We start from the raw sequence: 21353 nt of genomic DNA, 5'->3' as shown, positions 1-21353 counted from the left end.
TTAATCTTTAAAAACGAGGGTTAACAAATTAAGAACAAAAGGTAATGTCTATTTCTCCATTGGGAAGGACCTACCCACTGGCTTCTCACAAATGACCATAACATGCCTATCATCATGCATTTGGACTATACCTGCTTTTAGCACGCCAAGCGACACAATAATGATGACATGATCATTAAGTTTCCAAAGATGAGAGTGAGCTCATTAAGTTTCAAGAGTTGCCTCCTCTACCACATGCAATAGCCATCCCCATGAGATCAAGCCGGAAACACAACTCTTTTTGCTATACACTACCCACACACCCAACTCCGGTTACATGGACGCGCAACATTGTAGGGAGGACGGCAGCCCGGGATCCGTGGCCCTTCAGTCTTCATTTTCTCTTGTTATAGGTGAGTTTGCCTCAAAAGGTTATGTGAACGCTTCGATGGTGTGGATTGAACTCCCACAGGATGTGCTTGCTCAAATCTTGAGCAAGTTGCATCCACTGGAGCTGGTGAGGGCAAAGCTGGTGTGTAGGTCATGGAGGCATGCAAGCTCAGACCTACCCACATCCCCCTGTGCATTAGGTTTTGCAATTGAGTCTCCCTCCTCCTCTCAAACTCTGCTATACGCAGACCCGTCTTGCCCTCGATGGCTGCCCCTGCCTCTCCTCTCTCACCCTGCATCGTTCCATGCCACAGCCAACTCTCTGATCTGTCTCTCTTCTTCTTCCTTCAGCAAACCCCATGTCACCCTGTTACACATATGGAACCCCCTTACAAGCTCCCATTTTTGCGTTCCCCAGGCTATGCAACGCCATGCACCCCTTCTCGTTGCCCTCTGCCCTAACCCTACTCCCAACCCTTGCAACAGCAGCTTCAAGATCATCATCGCCGGGCACAAAGCCGACGCAGAGCGCAGCAAGATCTTTGACGTGGATCTCGATCTGGCCGTCCAGGTGTATGATTCCAAATTCAACAGCTGGAGAATGGCAGGCATGGTCCGTGGCGCTGCGGCTGAGTACGCGAATCCGGTCAGCACCGGCGGCAGAATCTATTGGCTGTCGAGAAGAAGCCTCCGAAAGCATGTGCTGGTGTTCAGAGATGACGATGAGAGCTGGAGCATACTGGGTGCTTCCTCACATTTATGGTGGCCGCAGGACTGCTGGCCGTACACACTATGGGCATGGGAGGGCAGCCTTTTTATGGCCGGGGAGCTGTCCAACACAGTGACCATATGGAAGCTTGCTGCAGATGAATCCGCATGGCTAATTTTCACCCGCATTGCACCCCAAGTTTTCAATGTTGAGCATTTCTGCGGAGAGAAAGATGTTGCAGGGCATGGCCCCTTGCTCTGTGTTATGCTAGTATGGGCAAGGAAAGGCATCATCTATGACCTTCGCACTCATACAGCATCATGGCTCCCTTACTGTCCGGTAAGCGCTTACAACTGGGGCAATGTGCTTCCCTATAGGCTAGGGTTTTCTCGCACATCACATGGCAATGGTGTAAATCCAGGGGTTTATTTCGACAACAAATAATTGCAGGGCATGGCCCCTTGCTCTGTGTTATGCTAGTATGGGCACATCACATGGCAATGGTGTACATGCAGGGGTTTATTTCGACAACAAATAATTGCAGGGCATGGTCCCTTGCTCTGTGTTATGCTAGTATGGGCAAGGAAGGGCATTGTCTACGACCTTAGCACTCATACAAATAATTGCAGGGCATGGTCCCTTGCTCTGTGTTATGCTAGTATGGGCAAGGGCATTGTCTACGACCTTAGCACTCGTACAAATAATTGCAGGGCATGGTCCCTTGCTCTGTGTTATGCTAGTATGGGCAAGGAAGGGCATTGTCTACGACCTTAGCACTCATACAGCATCATGGCTCCCTTACTGCCCGGTAAGCGCTTACAACTGGGGTAATGTGCTTCCTTATAGGCTAGGGTTTTCTCCCACATCACATGGCAATGGTGTACATGCAGGGGTTTATTTCAACAACAAATAACAGGCCTCGACATGTTAGGGTTTTACAAATATATGATAGAATAATGCTCGACATGTTAGCACATCAAAGAACAATGCTGATCATGTTAGGGTTCAAACTTCACTGCACTTATCACAGGACAATGCTCGACGGAAGCACATATCTTACATGGCTGGGATTACTAGGATATCAATGCTTTGCTCAAATGCTATACCCTAGGCAATTAAATGCTCCACATCATTAATTTCAACCTCTTAGTTACTGATTTTAAATGTACATCGAGTATGAGTTCATGGTGCATGTCTCAGATTGATTGACCTGCATGGTATATGTTATTGTATTTTGTCTCATAGGTCATCTTGGCCTTCTGGAGACATTAATATAGCTTTCTTTCTTTCTTTCTCTCTCTCTCTCTCTCTCTCTCTCTCTCTCCACACACACACACACACACAATACATTTAGTTTGTATAAACATTTACTATAGCAATTTAGACAATTCTATTGAACTAATTTGGTTTTTCACTTCCTAGCCAGTTCTAGCCATTAGCTCCATGATAAGACACTTTGCACATTTGAATCTTACAAGACCCAGAAGAGCATAATTCCCAGATTGTTTCTTTCAGACATGAGAAATTCTTCTATCATTACAAAAGTTGTGTAATACTTGCCTTAGTGTTGCCACCACTTTGGAAATGTGTTGGACCTTGTCCATTAGTGTGCACCACTTGGTTGACGTTGATTTGTGGATCTAACATTGTCCTTGACATGTCTATGGTATCTCTTTGTCCTTCATGATTGCCATCATGTTCTCCAACACCTTTAGGAATCTTAATAGCTCTTGATCCCAGTGATACCGCTCCTCATCTAATCGCTTCCATTGAGTCATATGTTCTTCTCGGTGCCACAGTTGAAATTGGCTTCAATCGTGTGTTAACTCTTTGCCGATGGCAAGCGTCTATCTATTCCTATTCCCAATCATACATAGTCAAGGCTTCAAACCTCTCTATTGAGGTGAGGTTCTTATATCAAGGGAGGGTGAAAGAAGCCATTTTTGTTACACCCATGCTAAGAATCTTTTTAGTCCTAGTCTACATATAGTACCTCATGCTTGAGCTTTTGCGAGCATGTGACCACTCGAGCTTCTGGCTTAAGTGACTCCTAAAGCACCAAGTGCACTTCAATGTTAGAAATCAATGGTCCACCCTCATCATTATTACTATGTGGGTGATACATGGGCTATGGGTTGCTCTATTTTGTACGGCCTCCTATATGAGGAGTAGTTATTATGTTGAGCACCCAAGTGCGCGCGCCAGACCCTAGACATTGGGATGTTGGCCATATGTGGTTGGATGGTTAGGAGACCACTTATGTAGACCTGGCAGCATGCCAAGTAGGATGCACATTATGTTGAGAAATGTGGTGCCATTGAGCACAAGGAAGAGATAGGGAGTAAATTGAGTAAGCCGAGCAAGAGCAAAGTCCAACAAGAAGCGACATGAGCAAAACTGAATTATCCCCAACATGAGCTAGCAAAGCCAATGTTGTACCCACCCATATTAAAAGAAGGTATTTTAAGCAATGAAATATGAATCAAGCTCTTAAGCCTCTATATGAGTACAAGTCTCAATATTGTAACCTAATTATGCTTAAGTCTCTTGCTTATTTAGTTTAGCAGTGAATCATCATGCTTATGCTTAGGCATCATCCACCTTAGATTACCTTAATCACTAGATCCATGTAAGATTAGTACTAATCACTTTGCACATGCACATGATATCCATGACTTTTAACATGGTATTAGAGTCTTCTCTATCACTAATCCTAACTCACATTAGTTTAATTAAAAATCCAAAGCACATCACCAATCTTGTAAGAGATTAGACACTAACAGTGAAGTAAAACACAAGCTCATTTAGTAAGACCTTCTTAAATGGCAAGTATTTTGCACTTCAAAGTATCATCTAGGGAAGCATTAAATCCTCGGGAACCTCATCATGGAAAAACACATGTGCATAAGCATCAAAAGCAAAGAAAAGATGCATTAAACAGTATCCTAAGCATGCTCAAAGCACAAGTGCATGCGATGACTATCAGGTATTTTTCTGTAAAGATGTTTTGAGTCCGTGTACATATGGGATGCGTGGTGTGCAATAAAACTTTGCCTTGAATGCCCTGGCAAATGTACAGGCTGAGTGGTTTTGTTGTGAGCTGGTTTATGCACGTGTTTTTTTTGGGAGCGAATGCTAGAGATCTAGAGTTTTATGGTAACAGTGCGGTGTGCAGATGGTTACTAAAGCAGGCCACCGACTGGGAAATTGTCGAGTTTGGTATAATGATGCTGATGATGATGAGCGGTGGGCAGCTCTCATATGGTTTTGGAAAGTTGTGGATCGTCGTGTGAGAGGAGGAGCCTTGTTGTTGCTAGTGTGGCCATCATTTTAGAGCTTTAAAAAAATAATAATAAATATACCATATCACATGGCCAATAACAAAGAGCCAAGTGGAAGCTCTTTGTGGCTGCCAACTCGCCATCTGGAAGCTGGTGGAGAAGCGCGAAGGCGTGAAGAAAAAGGAGACCGGGGCACCCTCTGGAAAAAGCAGGAAAAAAGGGGAGATGCTTGGAGAGTGCAGAAGCCAGCAGAGGAGGCAGAGAGAAAGGCTCGAGCGCAGCCAGATCAGCGAAGAGAGCAGAATAGTTGGCCGCCTAGGTATTGGAGACGGGCTGGTGAAGCCGAGGTGAAGGAAGGCGATGCCTGGGGGGATGCTGCAGCAGCTGACGTGAAGACGCAGGCAGCCTACTGGTATTGGAGACGCCTGGAGGGTGTAGAGACTAGAGGCGAGGCGCAAAGACAGTTGCTGAGGCGACTATGGTGACTGTGCAGAGGTTGGCGACGGCTGGAAGAAGGTGTGCAGCCATGCTGCAGGTGCTTGGAGGCGAAGCAGTGAAGGATAAGGAGCCGCCTTATGGTGCTAGAGTACGTTAGCTAGTGAAAAAGCGAAGACGCCTGGCGGGTAAGCTTGGGTAGAGCTGGGTAAGAAGGGAGAGCGACGGCCTTGCTGTGAGGAAGGAGAGCATGGATAGGTGGCTGGAGAGACAGCGCAGAGGTGCTGCAGCAGCCAGAGGCGAGAGTAAAAGGACCACCAAGTTTAGGAGCCCGGGTCCTGAAGGGGTGCAGTGCAGAGGTCGCTCAGAAGGAGGCGCTGCGAAGAAAGAGTATGGCCGCCTAGTAGTTTTGGTCGCCTCGTAAGCAAGAAGAGTCGCCAAGTAGAAGGACCGCCAGGTAGAGAGAGAATCGCCATGCAGAGGGCGCTGCGGAGAGAGTAGAAGGTGTGGGCCGTGTGAGAAGGGAGCCGTGAAGAGCCGACGATGCCTTGAGTTGATGTGGCTTGGGCTGGGATAAGTGTACTTTATGCATGTAGGCGGTTCCGCCATTACTTGTTGCCTCGCCCCTTTGTGTTTTTGACGAGCTACACCTTTTTGCCTCAGTTGATAAATGGCACAAATTTATCTAAGGCTATGATGAAGTGGGTGATTGAGTTGCAGGAATTTACTTTCTCATTCTTGGTGGAAGAGAGTACCCGGGCTACCTTAGCTGATCTACTGACATATAAGGAGAGTCCTCTTCTTATAAAAGAGGAGACCATCATTGCGGTTGAGCTGGTGAATGCACACTTATTATATTTTGATGGTTCTTACAGGAAAAGCCATATTGCAGCCTTAGGAGGTTTGGTGCTTTATGATCCACACAGGGTTGCCTTGTTTTTAAGAAGGGTGTTGTGGATGCACATAGCAACAATGAAGCAGAGTATCTGACTTTGGAAGTTGAATTGCAAATATGTTTGAAGCATGGTGTACACAGGATTCGCATTCTCGAGGAGATGCATTGCTCGTGGTAAAACAGGTATTGGGAGTTTGGAAGTCAAAGAATATGTTACTCAAGGAAATGTGTTTCAAGATTAAAGGTCTGTTGAAGGAATTTGAAGCTTGGAGTCTCAAGCATGTGCATCGAGGCCATAATGAGGAGGCTCATGAAGCAGCCCAGGGAATGATTGGTGAAGTTTTTGTTCTTAAAGCTCATGCACCATTTTATTGTGGGCAGGGAGAATTTACAGGAAGTTGAGGAGTTTTTGTTGATAGGAATGATTCCTAATGGTATTGAAAAATCAAAAAAATATGGTTTCATCAGGAAAGCTGCAAGGTATGTGATGGTTGATGATGCTTTGTATTTGAAAGTAATTGATTTGATAATGCGACGGGTACCATGGAAGGAAGAAATCTACAAAATTCTTAAGGAAAACCATGAAGGAGCATGCGGTGGACATTTCGCCTCAAAGATTACCTTGCATAAGGTATTGCAGGAAGGTTATGTATGGCCAAGTGTACATAAGGATGTTAATCATTGGTGCAGGTCATGCAAACAATGCCAAGCTCACAGTAGACGGATATTAAAGCCTAAAATGAGGAAGACAATTCTTGCTTATGATGTTTTTGAAAAATGGGGAATTGATGCTGTTGGACCATTGCCTATTACTAGCCGAGGGACGTGCTACATCTTGACTGTAGTTGATTACCTTTCTAGATGGGCAGAAGCAAAGGCAGTGAAACAAATTACTGCTAAGGAGGTAACAAAGTTTGTATATCAGGATATTTGCTGTAAATTTGGTGTGCCATTAGAATTGCTTTCTGATCAGGGTCCAGGTTTCAGAGCAGAGCTTATGGATTATTTGTGTACAAAGATGAAGATCAGTCGCAGTTTTACCACACCTTACTATCCACAGTGTAATGGCCTGAATGAGTGGTTCAATGGTGAATTGATCAAGATTTTATCTAAGGTGACAGAGCAACAAGGCAAGAATTGGGATCTGGAGTTGCCTGCTGCCTTGTGGGCATACAGGACAGCAATTAAGACTAGTACGGGTTTCACTCCATTTCATCTTGTTTATGGGAAGGAAGCCTTATTGCCTATTGAGGTGGAGATACCAGCTGTTAAAATGTTGGAAAAGCTTTTGGAAGAGCCTAAAGATGCCCTTAAAGAGCGGCTGTTATATTTACAAGAAGCACAGCTGAATAGGGATGATGCTTTGAAGCATTATGAAGATATGCAGGCAAGGACGTTGGAGAAGTTCAACAAGAAGATTAAAAGCAAAGGAATTATGAAGGATGATTTGGTATTACGTTATAATAGCAGGCTGGATAATGCCTTTCATAAGAAGTTTCAAATTAAGTGGGAAGGACCCTTCTTGGTGATGCAAGGATTTGCAAATGGCACCTACAATTGGCAAATTTAGATGGGACCTTACATGCTTCCAGGGTAAATGGATACATGCTAAAGAAGTATTATGCACGTTTGATGGTGATTATGCAGGATGCAGTGTTTGAAGATGTGATTCCAGATAAAGGGCAGTTTTTGGATATGGATTTAGGTCTTGAAATGCTTTTTACTGCTGATCATGAATGATTCAGCAGGCTGAGGGTTGGGCAAAGTATGTCAGGTATTTTTCTGTAAAGATGTTTTGAGTCCGTGTACATATGGGATGCGTGGTGTGCAATAAAACTTTGCCTTAAATGCCCTGGCAAATGTACAGGCTGAGTGGTTTTGTTGTGAGCTGGTTTATGCACGTGTTTTTTTTGGGAGCGAATGCTGGAGATCTAGAGTTTATGGTAACAGTGCGGTTTGCAGATGGTTACTAAAGCAGGCCACCGACTGGGAAATTGTCGGGTTTGGTATGATGATGCTGATGATGATGAGCGGTGGGCAGCTCTCATATGGTTTTGGAAAGTTGTGGATCATCGTGTGAGAGGAGGAGCCTTGTTGTTTGCTAGTGTGGCCATCATTTTAGAGCTTTAAAAAAAATAATAAATATACTATATCACATGGCCAATAACAAAGAGCTAAGTGGAAGCTCTTTGTGGCTGCCAACTCGCCATCTAGAAGCTGGTGGAGAAGCGCAAAGGCATGAAGAAAAAGGAGACCGGGGCGCTCTTTGGAAAAAGCAGGAAAAAAGGGGAGATGCTTGGAGAGTGCAGAAGCCAGTAGAGGAGGCGGAGAGAAAGGCTGGTGGAGCGCAGCCAGATCAGCGAAGAGAGCAAAATAGTTGGCCGCCTAGGTATTGGAGACGGGGGCTGGTGAAGCCGAGGTGAAGGAAGGCGATGCCTGGGGGGATGCTGCAGCAGCAGCTGACGTGAAGACGCAGGCAGCCTACTGGTATTGGAGATGCCTGGAGGGTGTAGAGACTAGAGGCGAGGCGCGAAGACAGTTGTTGCTGAGGCGGCTGTGGTGTCTGTGCAGAGGCTGGCGACGGCTGGAAGAAGGTGTGCAGCCATGCTGCAGGTGCTTGGAGGCGAAGCAGTGAAGGATAAGGAGCCGCCTTGTGGTGCTGGAGTACGTTAGCTAGTGAAAAAGCAAAGACGCCTGGTGGGTAAACTTGGGTAGAGCTGGGTAAGAAGGGAGAGCGACGGCCTTGCTGCTGTTACCATATTATAGTAGTGATGTGTGTGAACACACTTAGGACCGCCGGGGCACTTTTTCCCTCACTAGGAGGTTTTTTCCCCCGTGCATTGTATATACGCCCATTATCTTCTAGGGCTTGTTATCTTTCATTTTTGGCACTCATAATACACTACTGTGTTGTGCTCAAGCTTCCTCATCTTCTTGAAGTTGTGTGTGCATTCCTGCAACCCTAATTCCAACAATTGGTATCAGAGCAGGCTTCCTCCTCCCGGGCAGCATCACCGGCACCTGCCGCTTCATCTCCTCCGATTGCGACGAGGTTTCACGAGCGTCTGCAGGTTAGTATATGCTTTGGGAGAGCCCGTAGGCCTCGGTCGTTTCAGAATTTTGATCTGAGGTCATTTCGCCCTCCGTTTTTGCATTCCAAGTACTGCGCAGGCAATATCGTCCTACTGTGCAGATTTTCTGTCAAGATTGAAATCTGCAGGACAGGTGCCCATTCGTCTGTTTTGGGCTGTGCTACATAGCACAGGTCGATTTTATACAGGTTTACCTCTTACAGACAGCATTTACATCTAGAAGTACAGTCATTGGCCATGGCTGACAACAATGATGTATTCCGCATGTTGGCTGCTGAGGATAAGTTGGATGGCACCAACTATCCATTGTGGGCATATATGATGCGACATGTATTGGTAGCAAAGGGGTTATGGAACATTGTGCAGGGTATTGATGCACGTCCTATTGTGGCTGGGAATGCTGCAAACACATCAGAAACAGGTACTGTTGATGATGGTGCAGGCACAAGTGCTGTAGCAGCTGTTCGAGAACCACCACTTTCAGCAGAGCAGATTCGTTGGGATGGTAGAGATGCGCAGGCTCATGCCTTGATTGCGCTGTCTGTCAAACGTACCATTATCCCACATATTCGCTCCTGCAGGACTTCTAAGGATGCTTGGGATGTACTTGCCACATTGTATCAGGCAAGAAATGAGGCTCGTGTTGCTTACCTCCGAAAACAGTTGGAGAGTGAGCATATGAACGAAGGTGATTCTATGGATAGCTTTTTGACAAAGATCAAGGATTTCAAAGAGCAGCTCATTTCTGCAGATGAAATCCTGTCAGACAGTTCACTTGTGCAGACTGTTTTGAATGGTCTACCAGATTCTTATCAGGGTTTTGCTTCCACTCTTCGCTTGATGATGAAAGGCAATCCCAATGCCTTATCATTTGAGGAGTTAGTTTCTGTTTTGCTGCAAGAAGACCAGTCAAGGCAAAACAGGAATATTATGCGTGTCGCAGATCAAGCTTTCGGTGCTAGTCAGAGAAGCGGGAAAGGTAAAGCTGGCTTTTCTTCTAGTAAGCAAAAATCTGCAAATGCTGCGCAACCAAAGAAGGAAGACAAAGATGAGAAGAAGGGTGACAAACAGAAGACATTTTGCAAGTACTGTAAGGGAAATGATCATGTCATCAAAGCGTGTCCTAAGCTGGCTGCGAAAGAGGCTAAGAAGAAAGAGGCTGGTATGGCTGTTGCAGATGCCTCTCCTTCTAACAATGAATCTGCTAATGTTGTGCTAGATACAGAATGGGCATTCAATGCGCAGTGCAGTTATGACCCATCTTTGCATGACACATGTATGTCTGCAGTAGATTCAGATGTATGGTACTTTGACAGTGGTGCCACTAAGCATATCACCTCGCAGCGCAGTTTATTCACTTTCCTTGAGTCTGCTCCCACAGGGAATACTGTCACTTGTGCCAATAACTCCTCTTATCCCGTTAAAGGAGTTGGACAGATTGTGCTGAATGTTGCAAATGGCAACACCTTTACACTTTTTGATGCATTGTATGTGCCAGGGATCAAAAAGAATCTGCTGTCAGTCTCCGCATTTGCCAAAACAGGTTTGGTTGTAAAATTTGTGGATGACAGATGTACTGTTCATGATCTCTCTTGTGGTGACATCATTGTAGCATCTGGTTCACTATGTCGGGGGCTGTATAAGCTCAATATGGATGGCAAATGTGTAGAGGATTCAGCATGTGCTATTATGGATACGCAGGCTATTTCAAATGCAAAACTGTGGCATGCACGTTTTGGTCATCTGAATTTTGCAAGTTTGCTGCGCCTGCAGAAATCTGAAATGGTGTCTTCTTTGCCTAAGCTTGAGGCACCTGTCAAGCATGTTTGTGAGGGCTGCATATTGGGTAAAATGCAGCGTGCTTCCTTTCCCAAAGATGGATCAGTGAGAGCTGAACGCAGATTGCAGCTTGTTCACAGTGATGTTTGTGGTCCCATGCAAACTCCATCATTTGGAAACTACCTTTACTTCGTGACTTTCATTGATGATTTTACCAGGCATGCATGGGTATATCCTTTGAAGGCAAAGTCCGAAGTGTTTTTGTGCTTCAAACAGTTTTTGGTTATGGCTGAAAATGTGTCAGAAAGTAAGATGGGCACCCTCCGTTCAGATCGAGGGGGGGAGTATATGTCTTCAGAATTTAATGCATTTCTGGCTGAGCGTGGGATAAAACACCAATGTACAGTGCCGTATACACCACAGCAAAATGGTGTGGCTGAGAGAAAAAACAGGTCTCTCATGGAAATGGCAAGATGTATGGTTAAGAGTCAAAGTCTACCACATGGTTTTTGGCTTGAGGCTGTCATGTGTGCCACTTATGTACTAAACAGGTGTCCCACCAAAGCATTACAGGTTGTCACTCCATATGAGGCTTGGCATGGCCGCAAGCCATCTGTTGGCCATTTACGTGTTTTTGGTTGCCTGGCATATGCATTAGTGCCTGTGCAACATCGCAGAAAATTGGATGACAAAGCTGTCAAATGTATTTTTGTTGGATATAGTGCTGAGAGCAAAGGCTATCGTTTGTATCATCCACAGACAAAGCGCATTTTGGTTAGCCGTGATGTTGTATTTGTGGAAGATGCAGTTCAGCCCTTGGTTTCATGTACTAAGGAGACAGATATCAGCTCACGTGATGTCTATGATACATTGTTGCCTCTTTTCAGTGGTGCACAGTCAAGTGCAATACCTCATGAGGCAGTTTTTCAGCCTATGCAGGTTTTAAATGATGGCACAGATCAGCCTATATCTGATGCAGATGTGCATGATGCACTTGAGGATGAGAGACAAGAGATTGAGGGCTCTAGGAACATGCCTAGATGGCTGGTGCAGACTTTGCGTGACAGCAAGTTGGATGCCCCTTTGTCTAGTCGCACTCGTTCTGGCTCTCATGGTGCCTCTTATGCGTCAGATTGTTATGCATTGGCTGTTTCTAGTATGTGCGATGAAAGTGAGCCTGTTTCATTTGATGAGGCACAAAGTTCAGAAAATTGGATGGCTGCTATGCAAGCAGAATACGATGCTATTATGAAGAATGGTACATGGTCTTTATGTGACTTGCCCCCTGGCAAGAAGGCCATTGGCACTAAGTGGGTTTACAAATTGAAGCGTAAGCCTGATGGCACAGTGGATCGCCATAAGGCTAGGCTTGTTGCAAAAGGTTATGCTCAAGAGAAGGGCATTGATTTTGATGAGACTTTTGCTCCCACATGTCGTATGACCACTGTTCGTAGCATCTGTGCATTAGCAGCTCATAATGGTTGGAATGTACATCAGCTGGACATAAAGACTGCGTTCTTAAATGGAGATTTGCATGAGGAGGTGTATGTATCGCAGCCTCGTGGTTTTGTTCAAAGAGGGCAGGAAAACAAAGTGTGCAGGTTAAAAAAGGCTTTATATGGTTTAAAGCAAGCTCCACGAGCTTGGTATGAAAAAATACATGCATATTTGACTGCACATGGGTTTCAGAATAGTCCAACAGAAAGCACTTTGTATGTTAAACGTGTGGATGGTGTACATCTAATCATTGCTCTCTATGTCGATGACATGCTGCTCACAGGACCAAATGAGAGTCATATTGCTGATTTTAAGGCTGATTTGAATGCCTCTTTTGAGATGTCAGATTTGGGGCATTTGCATCATTATTTGGGGATACAATTTAAGCAGTGTGATGGAGGTATTGCTTTGTGTCAGACAAAGTATATTGAAACATTGTTGCGGAGATTTGGCCTTGAAGACTGCAAGCCTATTGCTACTCCAATGGAGACAGGTTTGAAGTTGAGTCTTCATGATGCTGGAGATCACTTTGATGTCACACTCTATCAGACAGCTGTTGGTTGCCTCATTTATGTATGCATTACGAGGCTAGACATTCAGTTTGCAGTCTCACAGGTGAGCAGATTTATGCATAGCCCAGGCATTAAGCATTGGCAGGCAGTGAAGCGTATCTTTCGCTATTTGAGTGGTACTTGGCATCTTGGGTTGTTTTATCCCAAGGGGGGATCATTGCCGCCAGATTTACATGCTTTTTCAGATTCTGACTGGGCTAGTTGTTATGACACACGCGTGTCCACGAGTGGTTTTTGCTTCATGCTTGGAAGCTCATGCATATCATGGTTGAGCAAGAAGCAGCCTACTGTGGCCACTTCTAGTTGTGAAGCTGAGTACAGGGCAGCTTTCACAGCTACGGTTGAGTGTGTGTGGCTCAGACGCCTTATGGCTGATTTGGGTGTTGGGCAGCCATCTGCCACCACCATCTTCACTGACAGTCAGAGCGCATTGGCAGTTGCGCGGAACCCAGTGTTCCATGCTCGTACGAAGCACATTGAGGTGCACTACCATTATGTCAGGGAGAGACTCTCTGCAGGAGAGATCAGTTTGGCTTATGTGCCAACACAGGATAACCTTGCAGACCTTTTCACAAAGGCTCTGCCTCGTGAGAAGTTCGAAGCTTTTCGCAAAGCTTTGGGCTTACTCCCTTTTGTGGATTCGTCCACATAGCTAGACACTTCCCTATACATGAGTGCTAGCTCTTGTTCACCGCATCACTCCAGGGGGGATTTGTTACCATATTATAGTAGTGATGTGTGTGAACACACTTAGGACCGCCGGGGCACTTTTTCCCTCACTAGGAGGTTTTTTCCCCCGTGCATTGTATATACGCCCATTATCTTCTAGGGCTTGTTATCTTTCATTTTTGGCACTCATAATACACTACTGTGTTGTGCTCAAGCTTCCTCATCTTCTTGAAGTTGTGTGTGCATTCCTGCAACCCTAATTCCAACAGCTGCTGTGCAGGCGCGCTGAGGAAGGAGAGCATGGATAGGTGGCTGGAGAGACAGCGCAGAGGTGTTGCAGCAGCCAGAGGCGAGAGTAAAAGGACCACCAAGTTTAGGAGCCCGGGTCCTGAAGGGGTGCAGTGCAGAGGTCGCTGAGAAGGAGGCGCTGTGAAGAAAGAGTATGGCCGCCTAGTAGTTTTGGTCGCCTCGTATAAGCAAGAAGAGTTGCCAAGTAGAAGGACCGCCAGGTAGAGAGAGAATCGCCATGCAGAGGGCGCTGCGGAGAGAGTAGAAGGTGTGGGCCGTGTGAGAAGGGAGCCGTGATGAAGAGCCGACGATGCCTTGAGTTGATGTGGCTTGGGCTGGATACAAGAGGAAGAGAGAGCTGCAGTGTGAAGAGTGAGAGGAACTGACGAGCTGAGAGGCTCTGGTGTTAGCAAAGCTGCTGGTCTCGGCACACAGAGTGGGAGCTGCTGAAGTTGAAGGTTAGCTGGTGTGGGCGCCTTCAGAAGAGAGAGTAGCTGGTTTTGTGTGGGCAACGATTGCAGGCAGAGAGTGGATGCTGACCAGAGAGAGAGCCTTGGTTTTTTTTTGTGTGTTGGCAGTATAGGTGCTAATGTGATCAGGTTGTAGCTCGACAAGCTTCTATCACTATTTCCTGTATTTGTGTTTGGACAATTGTAAATTTCCCTCTGTACTCCGCTGATTGAATTGCAGATTAAGCAATAGAGGTGTCTTGCTTTTCCAATTTGAGCCTGTGGTGTGTGATAGTGGTGAATGGATGAGGGTAAAGGAGTAAGGATATGAGGAAAGGTGTGGTCTGTTGTTGCTGATTTTCTTTCCAACTAGAGAAGCTGGTGGTGCCCCTTGTGCTTGTGAGTGTTCCGAAGGTGGTGAGTCGGCGAGCTATAGTGGCCTTCTTGTGGTCTTGAGCTGCCTCACAATGACCAGAACACACAGCATGGCATCCACACTAAATACATCAAAGGCACATAAGGAAATCAAGAACAAGGAAGCATCAAAGCACCAAGTAGAAGCATCAAGTGGGAGAAAGAAGAAGGAGATCCACATCAAAGGAGTTGTCCAAGAGACAAGAGTCAAGCCAAAGAGCAAAGACCAAGAGCTAAGAAGCATTCAACAATGCGAAGAAGGGCACGACATCGATATGAAGCATGGAGGAAGCATGGAGGAAGCAACAAGGGATCTTCATCAAGCAAAAGCAAGGAGATTTCAAGCAAGCAGCAGCATTGAGGAACAAAGGAGCTACCAACCACAACCCTAACCAAATTAATTCATATGTTGTAAGCCACCAAATGAGTAGGAAAATCTATGTGTTTGTAAGTATGATTTACCACCTATGAGTAACCAAAGAGCACCTCGCGGAGGTGATGAAAATGTAAACATTCATGACCACCTGAGAGTAGCTAATCAAGCATCAGCAGGGGGGGTGATGTTCCATGTCCAGATCCAAATGTCAATCCACCTACCACCTACATTAAGGGGGCGTAAAGTAATTGTAAACCTTGCATCTGACCACCTTGTAGTAGCCTAACAAAATGGCACCAAGGGGGTTGTTGAGAAATGTGGTTCCACTGAGCACAATGAAGAGATAGAGAGTGAGCTGAGTAAGCCAAGCAAGAGCAAATTCTAGCAAGAAGCCACATGAGCAAAGCTGAATTATCCCACATGAGCTAGCAAAGCCAATTTTGTACCCACCTATATAAAAAGGGAGCATTTCAAGCAATGAAATATGAAGCAAGTTCTTAAGCCTCGATATGAGTACAAGGCTCAATCTTGTAACCTAATTGTGCTTAAGTCTCCTACTTAATTAGTTTAGCAATTAATCATCATGTTTATGCTTAATTACAAGGCTCAATCTTGTAACCTAATTGTAACCTAATTGTGCTTAAGTCTCCTACTTAATTAGTTTAGCAATTAATCATCATGTTTATGCTTAGGCAACATCACCCACCTTAGATTAGCTTAATTACCAGATTATTATAAGATTACTACTAATCACTTTACACATGCACATGATTTCCATGACTTTTAACACATTAGTGCAAGCTGAGTGCATGCACTCTTGGTTAGAAGGAAATCTTCTTAGGACACCTTATCTTTGTGTTATAGGGCAGCCCGAACAAGCACCATGATGACCTTGGACAAGTCTAGAAGCTGTGTCTCACTAAGGTCTTTAATCGTAGTCTAATATGTTTCTCTCTAAGTGATGTGGTCAATTCGGTTGTTGACTTAGTCCACATGGATTAGTCCTAAGGTGGCCTACATAGGCCGAGGACCTATGATATGACTAACTCTAGATACTATATATAGATTAGTTTGGCAATCCTATGATACGACTAACCCTGCATACTATATATAGACTAGTTTAGCAATCCTTACTTCATATTGAGGTTAACAGCTTAAGATCTATCTTCACTGCATTGTTGAGCCTTGTATGCTTGTATGTGCATGACATTCTAAATCTAGAGTCTACCTAGATCACTATAACATTTTCTTATCAGTGTGCACGGGTGGCAACAAACATGTCATTAATTTGTAACTCTGGTTTACAACACTAATTCAACATTATTCTCCATAGCACTTTATCTTATGATGAAGTTTGAGTTGGTGTATTTTCTTACATGGTATGATAACTCATGATGTAGATAAATCTTCAGAGCAAGTGGTGCTTCATGAGCACATTTGGAGATACATGTAATTGTAAGGGCTCAACCACCATCATTTGGCGATGGGAATTTTGATGTAACCAACTATACCCCCTTTGGAAGTTCAAAGTAAGGTTTATTTTTTATTTTTATGAGTTATGGAGGAAGACAACTACTAGGATTAATGTGAGGCCAACTCTAATTAGAGGCATGCGTATAGAGAATGAGCTGCATCAGAAGATTAGGGATGGTGGAGATTCTGCTTTTTGTACTAGCATAAAGAAAGGTAAGGGGAAGGACTCTTGTAACCCTCTTCTTCTAGAATGAAAAAAAGAAGATGGTGAAATGCTTCTACTATGACTAACCAAACACATGCAAAAAGCATGCATGCAGTGGGAGGCAAATGAGAAGGTACTTTAAAGTTGTCAAAGGAGTCAAGTAATAGTGCTCAAGTAGAATTGGAGATCTTTGTAGAAATTATAGAAATCTGTGTAAAGGCAAAGGATTACAGTGCCCAATGGATGAGCCCCAAAACATGACTAGTAAGAAGGACTCGTATAGCTCCTAGTAGCCAAGAGGGGATGTAGCCATTTATATGGTCGTGGTGTGTAGATGTAGGGTAATAATGGGCCATGGTACTTTTTTCCTTGAGTCTATGTATGCACTCTTATGGGTGTGTGTAAGCAACCTTATCATGTCATTTCACTTGTACTTTACTCATTCTCAAACAATCTACTTTGAGTGTTATGCTTCCATCTATCTCTCCTTACTTGCTACATCTATGTGTGTGTTGCTTTATTGATCTCCACTCCAAGAATTGGTATCAGAGCAAGTTCTCTTGGCTCCCACCTCGTTGTCATCTTTTCCTTGGGATGCTCTTTTAATTATCTTAGATTAAGCTATCCTCTTAGGTGGAGAAGGTATACTCTATAGTGTGATGTTATCTATGTTAACAAAGTTTTTATGCATTCAGATCATTTTGAGCATGTTTTGGGGCTCGTTTGCATGCTGTAAGGTTTTCATAGGCATCCCAAAGAGTGTCAATTTGAACTATTTTTGCTCGATTTTTGGTTTTCTACACAACAACAACATCAGTATTTGGTGTGCTGACAACAGGTTTTTCGTCACCTTCAACATCACATATTTGAGCTTATCTTCAACAACATCCCCAACATTATCATCGATTTTTGCATTCCTACTAAGTATCATTTCCACACTCTACAATTTTTCATACACTTTGCAACTTGCAGAGCCATTGCATTCTCAGTGGGCGTTGACAGTACATGCATGTAGTTAGGATATTTGCATTATATATCAGAGATTAGTTATTTATAGGCTTAATAGCATTCAATGATGTATCTGGGATGATTTTCACTAGGATAAGCTTGACGGGACCAACTACCCATTGTAGTATATTGATTACCAAAGGGCTTTGGAATGTTGTTATTGGCATTGAGGCATGACCTATCTCACCAACTACCCATTAAGGCATGCCCTGTTTTTGGACGGTGATACAAGGTTTGATGTAATTGTGGCATTTGCCTTCGCACCTCCCACAATGAAACAAGTCAGGTGGGATGGTAAGGATGCATTTACAAGCACATGCATTAGTGGCACTTTCAGTGAAAAGGAGCATTATGTCTCATAATGAAACAAGCCAGGTGGGATGGTAAGGATGCATACAAGCACATGCATTACGGGAATTTCATTGAAAAGGAGCATTATTTCTCATTATCTCATGTAAAATTTTGAAGTATGCTTGGGACACACTTGTTGGGACACACTTGCTACGCTTTACCAGGTGCGTATAAGTGAGGCACTAGCGACCTACTTGTGTAAGAAGTAAGAGTCCAAGCATATAAATGAAGGAGATTTAATGGATGAGTTCCTCATCACAAGAATCAAAGATCTCAAGGAGCACCTGGCATCTTGTATTGATGAGGCTTATATGGCAGTTCTTTGGTGTCTACTATTCTCATATCTCTACCAAATTCATACCAGGTTTTCGCATCTACACTTTGGCTCATGAGAATGAAGGGTAACCCTACTGCCCTTATTTTTTATGACTTGGTTGCATTGCTTTTACAAGAAGAGCAATCTCGGTAAAATCAAACTAGTATGCAAGTGGGAGATCAAGTATTTGCTGCCAGTCTACAAAAAGGTAAAGAAAAAGCCTTTTCTTAGGGAGGAAAGTAGAACTAGCCCAGTCTTCTAGAAAGGACACTAAGAAGATATGTGATACGACTAAGAAGAAAGGCAAATACAACTACTGTCAAAAGCTAGGCCAGTATATCAATGAATACAAAAAAAGGCTGGAGAAGGAGAAGAAGAAAGAGTCAGCATGGTTGTGGTTAATGCATCAATACCAAATGCAAGGAGTTAACAAACTATGCATAGGATGATTGGGCATTCATTATGCACTATGGTTATGATCCTTCTGTCCCCATGATATATACATGTCAATGTGATGAGATAGATTAACATATCTGGTACTTTGATAGCAGTGCTAGAGCAAGCACCACTCTTGGGCATGATTGGGCATTCATTATGCACTATAGTTATGATCCTTCTATCCATGATATATACATGTCAGTGATGACATATCAACATATCTGGTACTTTGATAGTGGTGCTAGCAAGCACATTACTTTTTAATGTGATTTATTTTCCTCACTTGAGTTTGTTCCTCAAGGAGGCACAATCACATGTGCAAACAACTCCTCATATCCATTAGTTATGGTATTAGTGGAACAACCCCATCATGTGGAAGAAGAAGCTCCATCCACTTTATCCATAAACAAAGATGTAGCCTAGTTAGGCTCCGGCAAAGGGGAGGCCCACACCTATTCCATATGAGGTAGCATCTGAAGATGAAGAGAACATGCTTACTGAAGCAGAAAGGATACATTCATATCCAAAGTGGGTCTTTTTGACAAGAAAGCTCCCTCTTTGCCAATCCAAGAGATTAGAGGTGTAGAAGAGAGCACAAGCAAACATTGTCAATATGGCCTTGATGGTGGATGAGATGATAAAGGTGCATGAGCAAGAAAGTTGGGAGGAAGAAGAAGACGTAGATCCAAACTAAAGAGTGGCCATACAAAATTCATATGACAATATCATCATCCAAAACTAGACAGGGGCCATGCAAAATGGGTATAACTCCATCACAGGACGAACTGCACTTGGGATCTAGAGGATTGGCTAAAGAGACGCAAGGTCATTGGAGCCAAATAGGTTTGGAAGGCCAAATGATGGTATATTATAAAAGCAACAAGCATGACCAATGGTGAAGGGCTTTGCAAAGGTCAAGGGATTTAACTTTTAAGAGACATTTTACCCCACAATTTTACCCCATAGCTAGATTGACCACACATTGCTTGCTTTGGTTGCTCATGAGAAGTGGCTCTAGTAATGTATAATATGATCTAAATAGACATCTGAAGGCGAGCTGAAACAAGCCCCTCAAGCTTGGTATGATATGAAACAAGACCCTCAAGCTTGGTATGATATGATCTAAATAGACATCTGAAGGCGAGCTGAAACAAGCCCCTCAAGCTTGGTATGCTTGGTACAAATGGATCGACGCATATTTTGTGAGTATTAATCTTTTTAAAAGTCCTGTAAATGCAAATTGGTACATTTTCTTTGAGCGAGAGAGGTATAGTTCTTTATGTGGTATAGAGGTATAGATCTTTATGTGGAAAACCTCTTTTGATGGGAAACCATGAGGAGAATTTCCAACAAACTAAGGAGATGTTTACTTCATCCCCTATGTAAGCATATGCGCCTTTGAGGGCAGCCTGCCTATCCAAAAAGTTTTGTCTACTAGTGACATCTAGGAAAAGAGAATAAAAATCATTAAGCCAAGTGCTAATATTTAATTAAAAAATATTAGGACCAAAAATTACAATACAAGGCTTTCCCTTGGAAAATATAAATGGGTATGCTCCACTATGTGTGTATACACATTAATTCAATTAATTGGGATAAACGTAATTCACCTAAAGTTTAAAAACTATGGTTTGGCCAAAATAAGGTGGAATTGGGTTTGTAGGTGTGGTGGTTAATCTACCCATGGTATTTTGTGTGTGGTGTGTGGTTTATGCAAAACAAGAGTCGTACATTTTCTATTAGTTCATTCTAGATAAAGTTCATGCATGTAATTCTAAGCTTGAGTTTAGCTCCCAATTTATATGGTTTACATGGATTGGCCTTACATTAACTCAAGTGGACTAGGTGCATGTAGAGACTCCTAGCCACCCTTTTCAAGTATAAATACCCCTTCCCCTCCTTGAGAAATTGAAAAATTTTGTTCTAGGGATTATAATAGACCATTTCATAGTTTTGAGTGCCTGGTACATGTCCCAATCAAGTACAGTCACTTTCTAGCACTTCTAATCTTCCAAGGTAGCTAGATCTTACCTATAGGAGGGAGTTAAAAAATTTGTGAGATTCTAGGAAGTTGTGCAAGACTTTATCAACTCAATAGCGTCTACATCACATCAAGCTTCAAAGCTAGGCCAAGAGGTATTGTTTGCGTTTAAAGCTCATTTTAACGTTTTTCGTATATTTCTCTAGCTTTTTATTAGTCTAAATTGAATTATTATGAATAAAGTAAAAAGTAAATTATTATGAATAAAGTATTCTTTGTAAAAATAATCATGTGAAACCTTAAGATTTCACCTAAGGATTTTACCCCCCCAGAGCAATAGATTTCCACAATGCTACGTGCAAAGAATCAATTAGATGATCTAAATGAGTATTCTGTTGATACTATTAAATTGGAGGATTGGATTAATTCCTGAGTAGGGAATATTTTATGCCCAAGACCTTAGAAATAGAAAATTTATTTGACTTTAGAAATTTCCTTAGTATAGTTTAATGATGTGACCTTAGGATAAAATTTAGGCTAAGGGATAAAGAACTATATTTTGATATTTGTGTACCTGAGTTTTAGAAGGTTAAGCCTTGGGTAAGATAAGATAAATTGCTTTGATTTTTTATATTAATTAGGATTGAATTGATATGTGCATTATGTCATGAAAGATAAATTTCTTTGATTTTTCATATTAATTGGGATTGAATTGATATGTGTATTGTGTTATGCAAGGAGCAATGCATGCCAATG

At 43.2% G+C, this 21353-nt stretch overlaps 1 protein-coding gene across 1 annotated transcript; it reads left to right on the top strand.

Annotated features, from left to right (window-relative positions):
- The first annotated feature begins 342 nt into the window (after window positions 1-342).
- On the top strand, window positions 343-2368 carry LOC147622670 (F-box/kelch-repeat protein At5g15710-like). The gene has a single exon (XM_086822240.1). The coding sequence runs from the start codon at window positions 428-430 to the stop codon at window positions 1520-1522; it is 1095 nt and encodes a 364-aa protein (XP_086678366.1). The 5' UTR covers window positions 343-427; the 3' UTR covers window positions 1523-2368.
- Window positions 2369-21353: the final 18985 nt, after the last annotated feature.

This window comes from Cibotium barometz, chromosome 28 (genome assembly GCF_041138505.1).
Source record: "Cibotium barometz isolate CiBa-2024 chromosome 28, ASM4113850v1, whole genome shotgun sequence".
Classification (NCBI taxonomy): domain Eukaryota; kingdom Viridiplantae; phylum Streptophyta; class Polypodiopsida; order Cyatheales; family Cibotiaceae; genus Cibotium; species Cibotium barometz.
This window is presented reverse-complemented; position numbering and strand designations above follow the sequence as displayed.